The sequence below is a fragment of the Stenella coeruleoalba genome (genome assembly GCF_951394435.1).
Source record: "Stenella coeruleoalba genome assembly, chromosome: 14".
Taxonomy (NCBI): domain Eukaryota; kingdom Metazoa; phylum Chordata; class Mammalia; order Artiodactyla; family Delphinidae; genus Stenella; species Stenella coeruleoalba.
In genome coordinates, this window is record NC_137160.1 from 42,167,346 (window position 1) to 42,180,015 (window position 12,670).

Consider the following 12,670-nt stretch of genomic DNA (forward strand, 5'->3'; position numbering starts at 1 on the left):
AACTAATGGGTGTGACGGTGCTCCAGTAACTTTTATTTACAAAAGCAGGTAGTGGGCTAGATTCAGCCAGACAGCCATGATCCCTGTTCTATATGATTTTTCCCATACTGGGATGTAGTTATCTGGGGAATTAGATATGTCTAAAGATGAGCCTCTATAGAAAATTGCCTTAGGTATTTTAAATCCTATTTCTACTTGAGAATCTTTACAAGGTTTAGACAGCGCCCCAGTGTGGACCACATCAGGTGGTTAGAGATGCTCATGATCTTTTATTTCTCAGTAAGAGGAATATCTGAGAGGAACAAAAGAGAAAAAAACATTGGTGATAATTCTATCCATAGGATATTTTATTAGACTGCAAATTATTTGCTGTACGTTTCATATCTGGCACCTCTGGGTCAATGAGTCTAATGTTTTCGGACTCTGTATTCCCAAGGAAAAGACACTGAGGCGCATTTTTCTTATTTTAAAGGATGCTTTTTCTATGAGAATACAGTTTCTTTTGAAAGACTGATGTAATTCTATAGAGTATTCAGAAATGAAAGCATTTACACATATCAATCTGGAATCTTAAGGGCCCTGTAATTCACATTCACGATTAGGAAGTGATGTAGTCCCAAGATGGTAGTTAGGCTGAAATCAGATTGGGCCCTCACCTTATTGCTGCTTTCTTCTTAAGCAGCCTTGGACAAGAAATTGACTTTCCTGGCCTCCATTTTCTCATTGTCCATGTAAGAATTTTTAAAAATTTTCTATTCCTTAAGGACTTGCACCAAATTGTTAATACTGTCTCTGGGGTATAAAACTGACTGTGGTTACTGCAATGAGGGGCTTTAATTTTCTACTTCATGTACCTCTCTTTTATTTGCATGTACTATAATCAGCATGCATCATTTTATAACAAATAGATTTTTTAAAGAAATATTTAAATTCTACCAGAATTTATGCCATAACATGAGTGTGGCAAAGAAATTGGCATTAAATATAAAAAGGAATTTTCAAGATTAAACATTTTCTACAAATATCAGGTGAGATCAGGTTACCTGACTACACCAATAAGAAATTATGAAATAGCATGTATTTTAGTTTCTCAATGAGCTTACTCAATTTATGCCATAATATACGTCCTTCAACCTCTTAGATCAGTCTTCCTCTCATTTATAATAAAGTTTCAAGGTACTGTTCTTATAGTTTCTGCATTTATGTAGTACATTATCACTTTATGATAAAGTTAGCTGATAATTCCTTGACTCTTTTTGCTGATGACCTTTTAAAGCTGCATAATTAGAATAAGTTGTGGTTACTGTATTGGAATCTCTATCCCATGGGCCAACAAGGCAGCACATTAATTCTCTGCATCACCCACTCCACGTGCAGTGCCCTCAGCACAAAGATATTATTCTTTGTAATTACATAAAGAAAGAGTCTATTTAGTGTTAACTGACCTTTCTGTGACTGATCAGCCTTTTCCACCAGTGAAGTAGAAATGTATATCATTAAAATGTGAGTAAATAGGAAACCTTTCTAAACTTAAACCATTCACATCAGGAGGTGCCCACGTAGAGGAGGTTGTTCAGTCTTTCATATGAAATGGTGAAAAGAGTAGCAGATGTGAAAAATGTATTTTAAAATATTGACAATTGAAATAGAGTTAAATTATAATAATGTGTAGGGATGTTTAAAAAGGAAATAGTATGCAAATATGTTTCTGTTTAACAATCTTAAACAATATTAGAAGACACATTATTAAATTCATATATATTCAGGATTAAATTTTTAAAGTTTATTTAATCAAGTAAAAAGAAAGTTTAGGGTAATTATTAGTACTGTGACTGTCACTTACTGAGGACATACATGTATTTGTTTAAATCGTGTATTTTAACTTGGAAAAATATATTGGGGATATAGATTACATTACACCGATTTTTACTCTCTTTTTCTCATTATATAATTTGTTTCTCTAATCACTTATACCAAATACTTTGAGGGGACTTTGAATTATATTGAAGAAAATTGGATCAAATAAAAATTTAATAGCTAATGTAAGTGGCATCCATCTTTAGCGATCCCTAAAGCCATTGAGTAGCTGTAGGAGAAAAGCTACAGGCAACATGGAGGTAAATCTTCCTTTAGAAAAAAACAAACAAAAAACCCCCCACAAACCCATATTAATCAAGTGCTTTTTAATATTTAACAAGCATCTATGTTTCCAAGCCAGATTTTTCCCTGCCAAGAACATATACAACACTTTGTGTATGAAATATCTTTAGAATCTATTCAAAAACTGACTCTTCCTTGAAGCTTTGCCCCTCACTTTCACTGGGCTGCTCTCTCATGGAGCTAGTCTCATAGTTTGGATATGTCTTCCATCCTTCTTCATGTTTAATGTAATCTAATGTAGTTAGCTTTGGGAATGCCTCAAGTCCCCTATCTGATTGCAAGCTCCTTTGGCCCTGAAATTGTGTCGTTTTTCATGCTGGTGTCAATAATTCCTGGTCAAATATATACATTGGACAGAGTCAAAACATAATAAGGAAAAGCAGGGCTAATACCAAGTACTCATAAATTCCCAATGGATGTTTTCTGAGTTCTGAGAGGCAATGCTGTAGTGTCCATTAGTAAACTGTTGAGTAAACCAGCCATAGCCAAATGTGTAAGCCCGTCAGGGAGCTCAGACAAGGGGTCCTGTGTGTGGTCGCTTACGTGGGCGCTGAGGTGGAGGACCTAAGCAGAGCATCCGCTGGTGTCTGTCTAGCAGTGACAAGGTGGCAGGTTTTTATCAATGTCCTAAAGGTGCTCTTTGAACTCTCACAGTGTCCCCCACAGTGCTTTGTGTATACCAGTTGCTAATAAATTAGTGAATAGAGAGCATTTTGTCAAACATGATAATATGTAGAGTTTGAGGCATGTTACAACCTTGATGCAGAGGACTGATTTATGCATTTAAAAATCAAGAATGTTCAAGACTAATTATCGGAGAACTCGAGTTGGACAAGAGACTGGTTTCCATGGCAGCACAGACAAGGAAGTGGGTCCTGGGAGAGTTAAAACAGTTATGTGCTCCTTTGAGACTCCAGGGTATCGACACATATCATTCTCACAGACTTACTCCTTGGAAACACTGGGAGAGCTCTCGTTTTCTGTAGTAATTGGTGTATAGATTTTAAGGGAGCAGCAATACAGTAATGCCTCCATGCACACAGTAGGTGATGCATCTGAAAAGTATGCGTTTTCTCCGTGTCTGTTATATTGTTAGAGAATTAGCATGTATTTTAAGCATTTGTGTTCACCACCCTAATTCCCGCAAATCAAAGAGAATGCTTTTGAAGCAGTAGTGTTCACAAAGAGACTTGGAACCTCCATGTCTCATTTATTCTAAAGTCTGTCCCCTGCACGTTCTGTGAATCAGTCTCAGTACTGATGCCTGCTTTAATAACATCAAAACATCACTGCATACAACACTACCAATCCAGTGCCCTTAACTGGCAGAGATGTACCAAAAGCAAATGTGGGGACTGTGGAGATTGGGTGGTATGATATCAATGGTGTAAGGCATGAGCATCTGTACAGGATCACATGCTACTGAAACACTGGTGCTTGGAGTGTTATGTATGATGCTGTGCATCAGTGAGATACTAAATATATGGGCACATTTCACTATTTACATTGTATCATTTTAAAGTCAAGAGATAACAGAACCCTTAACATGATCTATGAAAGTCTAATTCACAAGTCATAGGAAACAATAATCTAATAGTCCTAAAGGGGCCAACAAAACATTGTTCTCAATTGACTCATCCAGTTTTCTCAAATATATGCTGACCCAAATGGCAGGACAGCTTATATCACCAGCCAAATAAAATGGTTCTTCTAAGATTCAGGTCACCGTTTATTTCTTCTATGAAGCCTTTTCTGACCCCGTTTTCCCCACCTGGTAGAATCAATTCAGGGTACTTCAAGAAATACCTCGAGGGGCTTCCCTGGTGGCGCAGTGGTTGAGAGTCCGCCTGCCGATGCAGGGGACACGGGTTCGTGCCCCGGTCCGGGAAGATCCCACATGCCGCGGAGCGGCTGGGCCCGTGAGCCATGGCCGCTGAGCCTGTGCGTCCGGAGCCTGTGCTGCGAAACAGGAGAGGCCACAAGAGTGAGAGGCCCACGTACCGCAAAAAAAAAAAAAAAAAAGAAAGAAAAGAAATACCTGGAATGGACTTGGTTCCACTCTGCCTCCTCCCGGTCTAGCCTGTAATCCCTGGTGAAAAAAGTTCACATCCAGCCTTCTCTTTAATCCCTGGAGTAATTATAGAGTTGGACATACATGGTAAACCTACTAACGGTTTGCTAAACAAATGATTGAGCAAATGAATAAATGAATGAAAGCTAGAAGTGAGGATGCTCTAGAGTACATTGATCAATAAATATCAGCAATACAACTTTTGCTTTCGGTAGTTCTGGTAGCAAGTCAATTCTTTCGAACCGTGGGACTAGAGTGAGTGTGGTGCAGTCGGTGTAAGGACACAGACACGGCAGCAACAGCCAGCAGAGCCCTGGCAAGATGCAAGAAAGCAAGGAGCTGTCTGCAGAAGACTATTAACAACCAAGAATCAGGAGATGACAGACAGATCATCAGAAAAGATCATCTGAGTCTGCCACACATAATCACATTAGGATCAGACAGTTAGAATTAGAACTGGGTCAGAAGATGACAACTCTCTTATGATGAATGCATAATTGAGAGAAGGACCTAGCCCATCTGCCCAGTGAACTGGATCCAAATGCCTGTATTAAGAGTAACTGAGGGTATAGATGACATTATAAATTTAGTCATAGGCACTAGGACTATTTTTTGTTTTTTTGTTGTTGTTGTTGTTGTTTGCGGTACGCGGGCCTCTCACTGTTGTGGCCTCTCCCATTGCGGAGCACAGGCTCCAGACGCGCAGGCTCAGTGGCCATGGCTCACGGGCCCAGCCGCTCCGCGGCACGTGGAATCCTCCTGGACCGGGGCACGAACCCGTGTTCCCTGCATCGGCAGGCGGACTCTCAACCACTGCGCCACCAGGGAAGCCCGGCACTAGGACTATTTTAATAACACTAAAACATTTGTAAATAGCTGTGTAGGTTTTCTACACCTACATGTACCATGCAAATATTTTGATCATAACCATCTCTCTAGAATGTTTAGATCAAGTTTTTTTCTTGTACTCTCCTTTGCCATTAGTCCTTAAATTAAAAACAAATGATCCCCTCCACCCTTCGCTCAAAAAAAAAAAAAAAAAAGTTCAAATGGATTTAGGCTTTCTCCAAAGTAAGTGTATCTGGCTGGACCTCCAGAGGTCTCAACATGTAGCATTACTCTGTTGCAATCAACTGTAGTCCAGAGTTGTGCAGGCCTCAGCTGTAAAGGTCTATGCACTTGACACACGGTCTTGCCAGTGAATATATCAGGCCTAATCAAATCACGGAATATGGAATTATGTAGATCAAAAACCCAAGACTGGTTATAGGTAACCAGCATACCCATATTGACTTACAATGAAAAGTAGCTACCAAGGGGACCAAGTTCTAATTTCCTTCAGCAGTCCAATGTATCTATGTCAACAAGCTATGTGTTAGCCAGATTTATGAAAAGAGGTTGGTGGAAATAGGCTCAGAACAAGGTAATTGTGTTATTTGATCTGATTGTTTAATGTCGTTAGGTTTTATAAAGATGGCATTGTGTAGAGTTAGAGAATGCTGGCTTATGTTTATGAAGGAGGTATACTGGATGGTGCAGAGTATGGGATCTGGAGCCAGTCGGCCTGGGTACAAAGCCAGGTCCTCCACTTAATAAGTTTGTAACCTTGCACAAGATGCCTGGTGTTTCGGTTGCTATGGGTGCATAACAAATACCCCAAAACTTCATGGCACAGGATCCTATGTGTCAGAAATTTGGACAGGACATAGCAGGGCCAGCTTGTCTCTTCTCACACACTCTAAACCATCATCTGGATGACTTGAAAACTAAGCATTGGAATCATCTTCAGATGACTCATTTACTCACAGTTGATGCTGTTATCTGAGACCTGAGCTAGGGTTGTTTACTGGAACAGCTACAACACCAATAACCTCTCCATGTGGCCTGAATTCCTCACAACATAGTGGCTGGTCCAAGTGTAAATGTCCCCAAGGAGAGAGCCAGGCAGAAACTGTATGCTTTTTTTTTTTTTTAATAAACTAGCTTTTTCAATAAATTAGTCCTTTTAAATAAACTAGCCTGGGAAATCACACAGCAATATTTCCACCATACTCTATTGGCTGGAGAAGCCACAAGTCTCTCCACGTTCAAGGGAAGGAGATATAGACTGTTCTTGATAGGCAGTGACAGGTTCTGGAAGAACATGTGGGAATGAAAATATTTCTGTGGCCATTTTTGGAAAATACAAGTTGCCTCACCTGACTTCTCATTGACTTTCCTTCCCTGTCTGTAATTATAATAACTAGGACAGTAGCCATTCCATTATGTGTGGAATGCATAAGTTAACATTCAAATTCAGCCTTATTTCTAAGTTCTTGTCTATATATCACAAGGTGAAACATAAATAGATGATATATGGTCTATATTTGTCCAAAAAGAACTCATTTCTCATTATAATTCCCTATTCCCCACTGACCCAGTGGGAGAGGGAAAGGAGAAGGGGAAGAGTGAGAAAAAGAAGCTGAAAATAGAGAAAGTGGAGGGAATATCCTAGATGAAATATATGGCTTAAAGAATAATAAAGGTCAAGTGGAAAAAAAAGGGAAAACTACTATTTTGATATCTTGGGGTCGCAATCTGCCTTCATCTTTCAGCATTTTTGGTGACAGAAGAGGCCAGGTCTTGCTTTAGCAATGGTTTCTCATTACTTTTAGGATCATGGGCTAATTAGGTAATTCAAAAAGAAACCCACTGTGTACAGTTTCAAGGGAGTCATGTGCCTTGTGAAAATCAACGATGCACCCAGAGAAAGAACTCTTGCTCAGTCTGGACAATGTGGTATATCCTTAGAATAATGTCCAAATACTCAATTGAAAAACATATTGTATGAATTCTTTTTATATACATCCTTAAAATTTTCACCTCTGAAGTAGTATAGTATCAAATAATACAAATAAATGTGCGTCATTGTAATATCATCAGTAAGTTGTTCCACGGAAGTGGGCCAATAAAATGTGTAGTTCTAAAGCGATAACTGCATACATTTCCTAACTGTTTATTCTGTGTATTCATTCATTCATTTACTAAAAACTTGGATCCCCACTAATCTCAGCTCTGCTTTGTACAATATATCTTACAGGTAAACAAAATGATGGTGTCAGCCCTCATGGAATTTATAAGTAATTTTTGTTCACCCTTTATAAACATAATCTTTATTTCCTAATAAAATATTGGGGTGATAAGCTGAATATACCCCCAAACATCAAAGTTTAACTAATAATTTGAGATAACAGAGAACAAACCCTCCTCAAGCTAAGTATTTTCTTTACTAAATTCTAGGCAACATGGAAACTATTAACAGACATTCAACCTCTCTTCTCTTTATCAATCCATATTCCCAATGTTTCATCTTAATAATCATTAATAATGGGAATTGAATACATACCAATAAATCTGACTTTGAGAAAGTGTTTATTCAGACCTTTGGAATGAGTTTAATGCATATGGAAAACAGAAAAAAATGCAAAAGATTGTAAATTCTATACTCTGATTATATATTTCTATGATTTTTAAATGTAAATCTTTCCCATAAGACCACAAATTCTTGAGTTTCACCATTACATCTTAAATCTTGGCATACAGTAGTTACTAAATTAAAAGTTTTGAATAAGCAACTGAATGAAAATGAGAATGAATGAATGAATAAAATAATATTGTAAATCAACTCAGAGTGCAGTTATTTTAACCTATAGAGATTACAGTCAAATTTTTCTTTAATGGTTTTAGAAACAAACTTTTTGTGTAAGTTTGCGTTTAGTCAAGACCTTAAGTAGGAAGACTCTACTGATAAGATTTAGCTGGATTGAATTTAAAAGCATGTAAAAGCCATCTACTTCTGTTATTAGTTCCTTCTTTCTTCTCACCCTTTTATTATTTTGCCAACTCCAACTTTTGTGCCTTTATTTAATATCTTCTACTGCTTGCTGTTCAACTCCAGTAGTGGTAGCATTATTTCACCTGGACACATATCCACCAATAATTATCATTCACTGTTTGCTTCATTTGCATGTTATAATACCATTGGTTAAAATTAAACCAGTCAGAGTTGTGAGGTGGAACCACAGTTAAACATAAAAAAACATTTTCAGTGTCAGCAGAATACATTATTTAAAATTAAAAAACTTAAACTTCGTTGCACATCTGAAGGTCACTGACTTTCAGGAATAGGTAGTGAATTGGTAAATCCTTCTATACATTCATTACTGAGAAATGATAATGTAAAGTATCATGACTGATGTAACAATGTTTTGAAGATTCATTGGCCTAAATACACAGTTTAGTTTCTTAGTATCTACTCTAATTATGGCATATAAAACAGTAACAACTGGTGTCATACAGAAATTGAAAATACAATTGTTTGGAAATAAAACTGTACATTACACAATGAGCAACGCATAAAGTACCAAATATATCCCCAATTAAGTACCATTAAATAAGTTTTAAACAAATTCCACAACTTTTGTAGCACTCCTCTCAAATTCAACATTTATAATAGTCATCTGGGTCTTGAAAGAAATGTAATAGAGAAGTAGACTATCTCAGGTATCAGAATGTGCTTAAGTCAAACAACAAACAAAAAACTCAAAATGATTTCTTCTCATGCCTCCTTTAGAACATGTATCAAACTTCAAATTAATCACTTGAGGATTAGATTTTCCTATTAGTGTTAAGATATCAAAAAGAATTGTAACCATCTTTTCAAAGGTATCTCCACCAAAGAAAAATATTCATAGACACTTTGTCCTCCTACCAAAAGATAATTCTGTGATTTTAAGCAAGTTTATTAGATAGAAGTTTCTAAAGTTTTAAATTATTGTGCCAGAATTAGGACAAGGACACTTAAAATGGTTCTCAGTTCATCATTTTGGCTTTTTGAAGAACACCTATGACATAGTATTAATCATTAGAGATCAATATGGATACCAGGCTTTCATGAGAAAAATGTTTGTTGACCTTAATAAATCTTCTTCAAGTGTGTAAATAGAGAAATATTTGTACAGGCAATTTTCTGCTGAATTACATTTCCTCCATGCGCATTCTCATACTGCGATATATTTTTTAACAACTTATACTAAAGGTTTGATGTGATAGCAGTTTTCCCAAAGAGACATTTTTAATTGCTTCACAATGGTTATTTTTATATCTTGTTATTTAATCATCATTATCATTGTCATGATTAATCTGCATTTGTATGTTTTGAAAACTTTCTGCTTCTATAAATAATGTTGTAACAAATAAAGCTTTTTGATTAGGATAAATTTCCATAAGATGAGTTACTAGATTAACAGGTTTGAAAATATTTAAGGCTGTTGATAAATTCCATATTTTTTGAAGCAGCCAAAGAAAATTTTCTGTGCTAGAAATGTAAAAAGAATCAACAGCTAAACTGAATCACACCTCTAACTTAAAATGAAAGGCAGCCCCTAATTTGCGAGTGGGTAATGTTAGTAAAAGTTACATTCTGAGGGTTTTGTATTAGATTTGACATATATATATTTAGTCATGGGGAGTGCTGTAAAGTTCTCAGCTGCTCACAGAGCAGATTTAGCTTTGAATATAGCTAATGTATACTAGTAACAAATAATGGCTTTCTCTGGGTGCTTCTAAACGTTGAGTTCCTTGCTCCTCGTCTTTTTTACTCTTTACTTCTCTGCGTTTTGAATGTTTTCTGTGAGTGCCACCACTCTGAACCTCTTGGAAATAGGATTCTAAGCTTCCAGATGTCTTCTATCTACTTGAGCACTGGGGCTTGAGAAAACGAAAAGGGGTGGGACATTGGAGGAAGTCTTCTGGGATGCTGAGTGAAGCCTCCAGGACTGGGTACTTCCCAAGGCATTGTGGAGGGAGATCTGGGAAAGAAGGAGAACAAAAGTCAGACAGACTCTGATGAATCAATGTTCAAAAATAAATAAATAAATAAAAAGACCATTTGCATCAAGAAAGAAAATTATTAAATCCAAGGAGGATATTAGTGTCAAGGGAAGCATCTTTTTGGTTTTATTTTTCTACAATATATAATGTAATACTTTTAGATAATTCAAATGTAAAAATTCAAACATAAATTACAATGATTTAATTAAGTACATGTATATATTTATCTTCTAGAAAATACAAGATGTTTCACTAGAAGAAAATCTACATTTAGCTCGAGAGTATCAGAAATTACAGAATATATTCTTAACAGTAAAGGACAACTATTTCAACCTATATGAAAAACAGCTATCACTTGATGGTTTGATTCGAGATAAGAAACAGGTAAGTTTTTCATATTTTTCTAAAATAATGATTTACTTGACGTATGTATCACAAAAAGTAACAAGTAGTCAGTCATGGGGTCTCCAATCTTATGGTGGTCTTTTATATGCCACCAAATGGCATGTTTTCTTTTTGTAAAGTTTTGTTTTATATTTTTATCAACATTTTGAAGTTGAATTTTGAAAAAATATTTGAGAAATGAAAAAGCATACTTTCTAATCCACAATGTTATACTAATTTGCTTTTAATTATTGTGCCCTGAACTACCAAATATTTGTAATGCATAGATTTAAATATATCATCATATATTTCAAATTTCAGTTCCATATGTAGGTAACTTTCCATGATATACCTTTAATTCTTCCTCATGATGTATGGGCTCCATATTTTGGTTCCTGTTTTCTTATTAAATATGAGGCTTAATTAGAAACTTGGAGAAACTTGACCTCTCTGGTTTCTGGAAATCACCAGAAATTCTAAAATATTTTGTAAAATCTTCTATAATACTAAAAGTGGAAAAGGAAAACACACGATATGCCCACAAATCCAAAAGCAAAGAGAAAGGTCCATTCTTAGAGTGTTAAGATACAGCCACTTCCTCTATATTCTTCTCCAGTTACTCATTGACAAGAAAAGTTATTTTCCTTTGAATCTTTGTTTCTTCCCAGAATTTAAATTTCAAAAACTAGAGGCATGATTAATTTTTAACAATTCACCTAGCTGTAAAAACCAGTAGATTGCTAATGAATCCTTTCTCCTGTTGTCACCGAGATTACTACACTATCAATTAGTAGCTTAAAACTTCAGTACTATATTTACTATTATGGAATATAGGGAGGACAGGCCAGGATTTGAGTGTAAGCTCTACCAATTACTAGCTCAGTGATCTTGGCAAATTATTTACCCTTTAAGACCTCAGTTTTCTTATCAGTAAAGTGAAATTTACCTCAGAGGAAAATTTTGATTAGGAATAAAAAAGAGACCAACTGCCATAGTTACTTTGAAAATAAAATTACTATGCAACTGTGAGTAACTATTACATTACATTCATCTACTATGCTGCTTATAAACAGCCTTTGTTTCCCATCCATCTACTCTCACGCAAGTTAAAGCTTCCAAATATAATGGGAGAGAGAGTGTGTATTTTTCTCTTAAAACATTTGTATTGAAGTAGTAGCAAGATGAAGGTAGATCAAGAAATAAGTGTGTTTGGAAAAGAATTAAGAATACAACTATATGCCAAAATTTTAGTGTCCTCAAACCATTGTGCAGGATTCAAAGAAAGGATATCAGTGTATCCATGGAGGTTTTGCCAATCACTTCATGCATTTGACATTGTTATTGAGTTTAAACATATTTCATTTGTTGCTGATAATTTAGGAGGATAAAAGAATCAATGGCTATACTGTATTCCCTTTTCTAACCAGGAGGGGAAAAAAATAAATTTTTATCTATAGTTGTTATCAGTTTGTATAGAATCCTTTGGTGGCAAATGACAAATAAATTAGATACCTGCATAACTAGTGAAGAATTCATGCCTTTAAGAAAGATCCTTAAACATAGTATTTCCATAGTAAGAACCAAGTTGTCTTCATGTCATTTTTGGAATTAAAGCACATCCTGATTCAAGATCCAAGGAGTGAGACCCTGGTATAAACAGACAGTGGAGCATGCCTAGAGATTGGGTTTATGTTTGTGATGATCCCTCAAACGAATCATTTTTAGCACACCTGTTTCGGGGAAACTTTCAAAGATTTATTTGTACTTCCAATCATTTTTCATTTCCATTCTTCAGCGATGGAGGTCATTAAGTGCAGGCTGCCCTTGTCGGTGTCATGTAGGATCAATTTGCTGCAATGGACAGAAAGGCCTTATTGATGCTGTTAAATCTGTCAGTGAGAAATCATATGTCATTAGCGTCTAATGCACTGCTTACAGGATGGAATTCGGCCATCAAAACCGAGAAAACCCTTTAATATTTTAGACCATTCTCTTGATAGTGCAGCATTTCCCTTGACCAGTTTAGTTTTGGGTATACAGAAGCGCTGCTCAACCTCTGATTCCCTTGTTGAATTTCCTTGTCAGATAAAATGGAATTTTTTTGTATCTCTTTCCTGTTTTAGAATAATTTCATTGATTTTCATTGATGAACGTATTTCATTGATGAACATTCATCATTGATGA

At 36.0% G+C, this 12,670-nt stretch overlaps 1 protein-coding gene across 3 annotated transcripts in view; it reads left to right on the top strand.

Moving 5' to 3' along the window:
* The window catches only part of CCDC178 (coiled-coil domain containing 178), a 239,951-nt gene extending 228,592 nt beyond the window's left edge, over positions 1–11,359 (top strand). For all 3 annotated transcript variants that reach the window (XM_079943528.1, XM_079943530.1, XM_079943529.1), the window contains one exon: positions 10,337–11,359. In XM_079943528.1, the coding sequence (XP_079799654.1) occupies positions 10,337–10,624 (288 nt within the window). In that variant the 3' untranslated portion in view covers positions 10,625–11,359. The remainder of the gene's footprint in view (positions 1–10,336) is intronic.
* The last annotated feature ends 1,311 nt before the right edge of the window (positions 11,360–12,670 follow it).